Below are 2,949 nucleotides of genomic sequence, written 5' to 3'. Positions count from 1 at the left end.
CCTCAGCCTTCCAAGTAGCTGGAACTACAGGCACACACTACCACGCCCGGCTCATTTTTGATTTATTGTAGCGACGAGGTCTCGCCAAGTTGCCTGGACTGGTCTCGAACCCACGGGCTCAGGCAATCCACTCGCCCCAAAGTGCTGGGATTACAGATTGAGCCACCGAGCCCGGCCTGTACCCCACATCTTTAAAATAAACAAAAATTTTTTTAAATGCTTAAAAGACTGTTCTGGGTTGGGTTCAATGGCTCAGCCTGTAATCCCAGCACTTTGGGAGGCCGAAGAGAGTGGACTGCCTAAGCCTGCGGGTTCGAGACCAGCCCGGGAAACTTGGCGAGACCTCGTCTGTACAATAAATCAAAAATTAGGGCTGGACTCGGTGGCTCAGCCTGTAATCCCAGCACTTTGGGAGGCCAAGGTGAGTGGACTGCCTGAGCCCGCAGGTTCGAGACCCGCCCAGGCTAGTTGGCGAGACCTCACCTCTACAATAAATAAAAAATCAGTCAGGCGTGATAGCGTACGCCTGTAGTTCTGGCTACTTGGAAAGCTGAGGCAGAAGGATCGCCAGAGCCCAGCAAGTAGAGGCTGCGGTGGCCAGGAGGGTGCCACTGCACTCCAGTCAGGGCAACGGAGTGAGACTCCAACTCAAAAAAAAAAAAAAAAATTTTTAAAAATCAATAAATCAATCAATCAAAAATTAGTCAGGCGTGGCAGCACACACTTGTAGTTCTGGCTACTTGGAAGGCTGAGGTGGCAGGATTGCCAGAGCCCAGCAGGTCAACATTGGTGTGGTGGTGAGTGTGCCACCTGGGTGACAAAGTGAGACTCCAACTCAAAAAAAAAAGACTGTTCTGGCTGCTGTGCGGAGAACAGGCTATAGAGGAACAAGACTGAACGTGGGGCGATCGGCCAGGAAACTGTTACAGAGATATGGGGGGAAGGCAGGGAGAGCGGGAATTGGGATGACTGTGGTGACAGTGGGAAGACGTGAAGAGATACTTAGAAAATAAATCGACAGGGTTCAGTGACTGGCTGGTTAGCCCCAAAGAGGTACCTGGAATGAGTTATAGATTTTGAGTAACTGGGTTTATGCTGATGCCCCACAATAAGCACACAGGATGCTAAGGAAAGACCAGGCAGGATAGGAGATTTTCATTTCATTTTGGACAGTTTCAGTCTGAAAAGCCTGAGACATCCAGATGAAGACATAAAGTGGGAAGCTGGTAATGCCTAAAACCAGCAGTTATTCTAATACTTTTTTTTGAACCTTAATTGTTCATGTTGCTTTTTTTTTTTTCCTGAGTTGGAGTATCACTCCATCACCCAGGCTGGAGTGCAGTGGTATGCTCACAGCCACCCCAGTGACGACCTGCTGGGCTCAGGCAATCCTTCTGCCTCAGTCTTCCAAGTAGCCGGAACTACAAGCATGCACCACCACGCCTAGCTAAATTTTTTATTTATTGTAGAGATGAGGTCTCGCCAAGTTGCCCGGGTTGGTCTCGAACCCATAGATTCAGGCAATCCTCTCACCTTGGCCTCCCAAAGTGCTGAGAATAACAGGATTGAATCACCGTGCCCTGACTGTTCATGTTGCTTTTGTAACATTTAGCAGTCGGGCTTGGTGGCTCAGCCTATAATCCCGCGGCTTTGGGAGGCTGAGGTGAGTGGATTGCCTGAGCCTGTGGGTTCGAGACTTGCCTGGGCAGGCGAGACTTCATCTCTACAATAAATCAAAAAAATTAGCCGGGCGTGGTAGCTTACCCTGTCTGAATCATAAATAATTCTGAAAAAGTCTCTTTTCTAAAAGGTTCACTCCTAGAGCAGTAGTCCCCAACCTTTTTGGTATCAGGGACGTGTTTCATGGAAAACAATTTTTTTCCCACGGATAGCGTAGGGGGGAATGGTTTCATGAGATCCTTCACACGTGTAGCTCACAACAGGGTTCTCATTCCTGTGAGAAACTAATGCTGCCACTGATCTGACAAGAGGTGGAGCTCAGGAGGTAATACAAGTGATTGGGAGCAGCTGTAAATACAGATGAAGCTTCACTCGTTCGCTAGCCCACTGCTCATCTCCTGCTGTGTTTGACCCAAACCACATCTCAATCACCACTGGCATCCCCATACGTGGCAAATGTCCCTCCTGTCTGTCTTCCGTCCCACCCCACTTGCCTGAATGCTGCTGCATGTGGTCAAATCTGCGCTCCCAGTCCACCCGGACCAGGACCTGGCTACCAGGGTCCAGGGGTGTCTGTGTGAAATGATCAGCCTGGATGCCCCGGCGGGTCACTCTCAGCACAGAAATGTCATTGATTGTACCACGATCATCAGGCTGGAAGAAAGAAGAAGTAATGACTAGTAAGTCAGGGCTATCCCTAACTCCTAAATACATACACCACTCTAAGGACAGTGTATGAGAGGCAAACCCAGATTTTGAGCTCACTAAAGGAGGAACAGGAAGTAATGCCAAGTGAGGTGGGTCCACTTTACGTCATGAGAGGATTCTCTGTCCTCTCTACTCTAAACACCTATGTGATTTGATCTTCAGAATAGGATTAAAACAGAAAGAGATTGTAACTACAGCAATAAAGATTTTAATAAAACTCAAAGAGCCTTAGTCCTCACTCTTGTCACCTCAGTTTTTTTGTTTTGGAGGTGGAGGTTCTCACTCTGTTGCCAAGGCTGGAGTACAGTGGCACAATCATAGCTCACCGCAGCCTCAACCTCCTGGGCTCAGGCAATCCTTCCGCCTACAGACACATGCCACCACACCTGGCTATTATTTAAATTTTTTGTGGAAACCAGATCTCTCTATGCTGCCCAGGCTCATCTCAAACTCCTAGGCTCAGGCAGTCCTCCTGCCTTAGCCTCCCAAAGTACTGGGATTACAGGCATGAGCCACAGTGCCCGCCCTAGCTTAGAGTCCTATCTTTTTTTTTTTTTTTTT

At 48.5% G+C, this 2,949-nt stretch overlaps 1 protein-coding gene across 2 annotated transcripts in view; it reads right to left on the bottom strand.

Moving 5' to 3' along the window:
- The window catches only part of LOC103251090 (alanyl-tRNA editing protein Aarsd1-like), a 7,546-nt gene that overhangs the window by 1,870 nt on the left and 2,727 nt on the right, over positions 1-2,949 (bottom strand). For both annotated transcript variants that reach the window (XM_008049700.1, XM_021708389.1), the window contains exon 3: positions 2,175-2,334. In XM_008049700.1, the coding sequence (XP_008047891.1) occupies positions 2,175-2,334 (160 nt within the window). The remainder of the gene's footprint in view (positions 1-2,174; positions 2,335-2,949) is intronic.

This window comes from Carlito syrichta, unplaced genomic scaffold (genome assembly GCF_000164805.1).
Source record: "Carlito syrichta isolate Samal-C Ts95f unplaced genomic scaffold, Tarsius_syrichta-2.0.1 Scaffold136025, whole genome shotgun sequence".
Lineage (NCBI taxonomy): Eukaryota > Metazoa > Chordata > Mammalia > Primates > Tarsiidae > Carlito > Carlito syrichta.
This window is presented reverse-complemented; position numbering and strand designations above follow the sequence as displayed.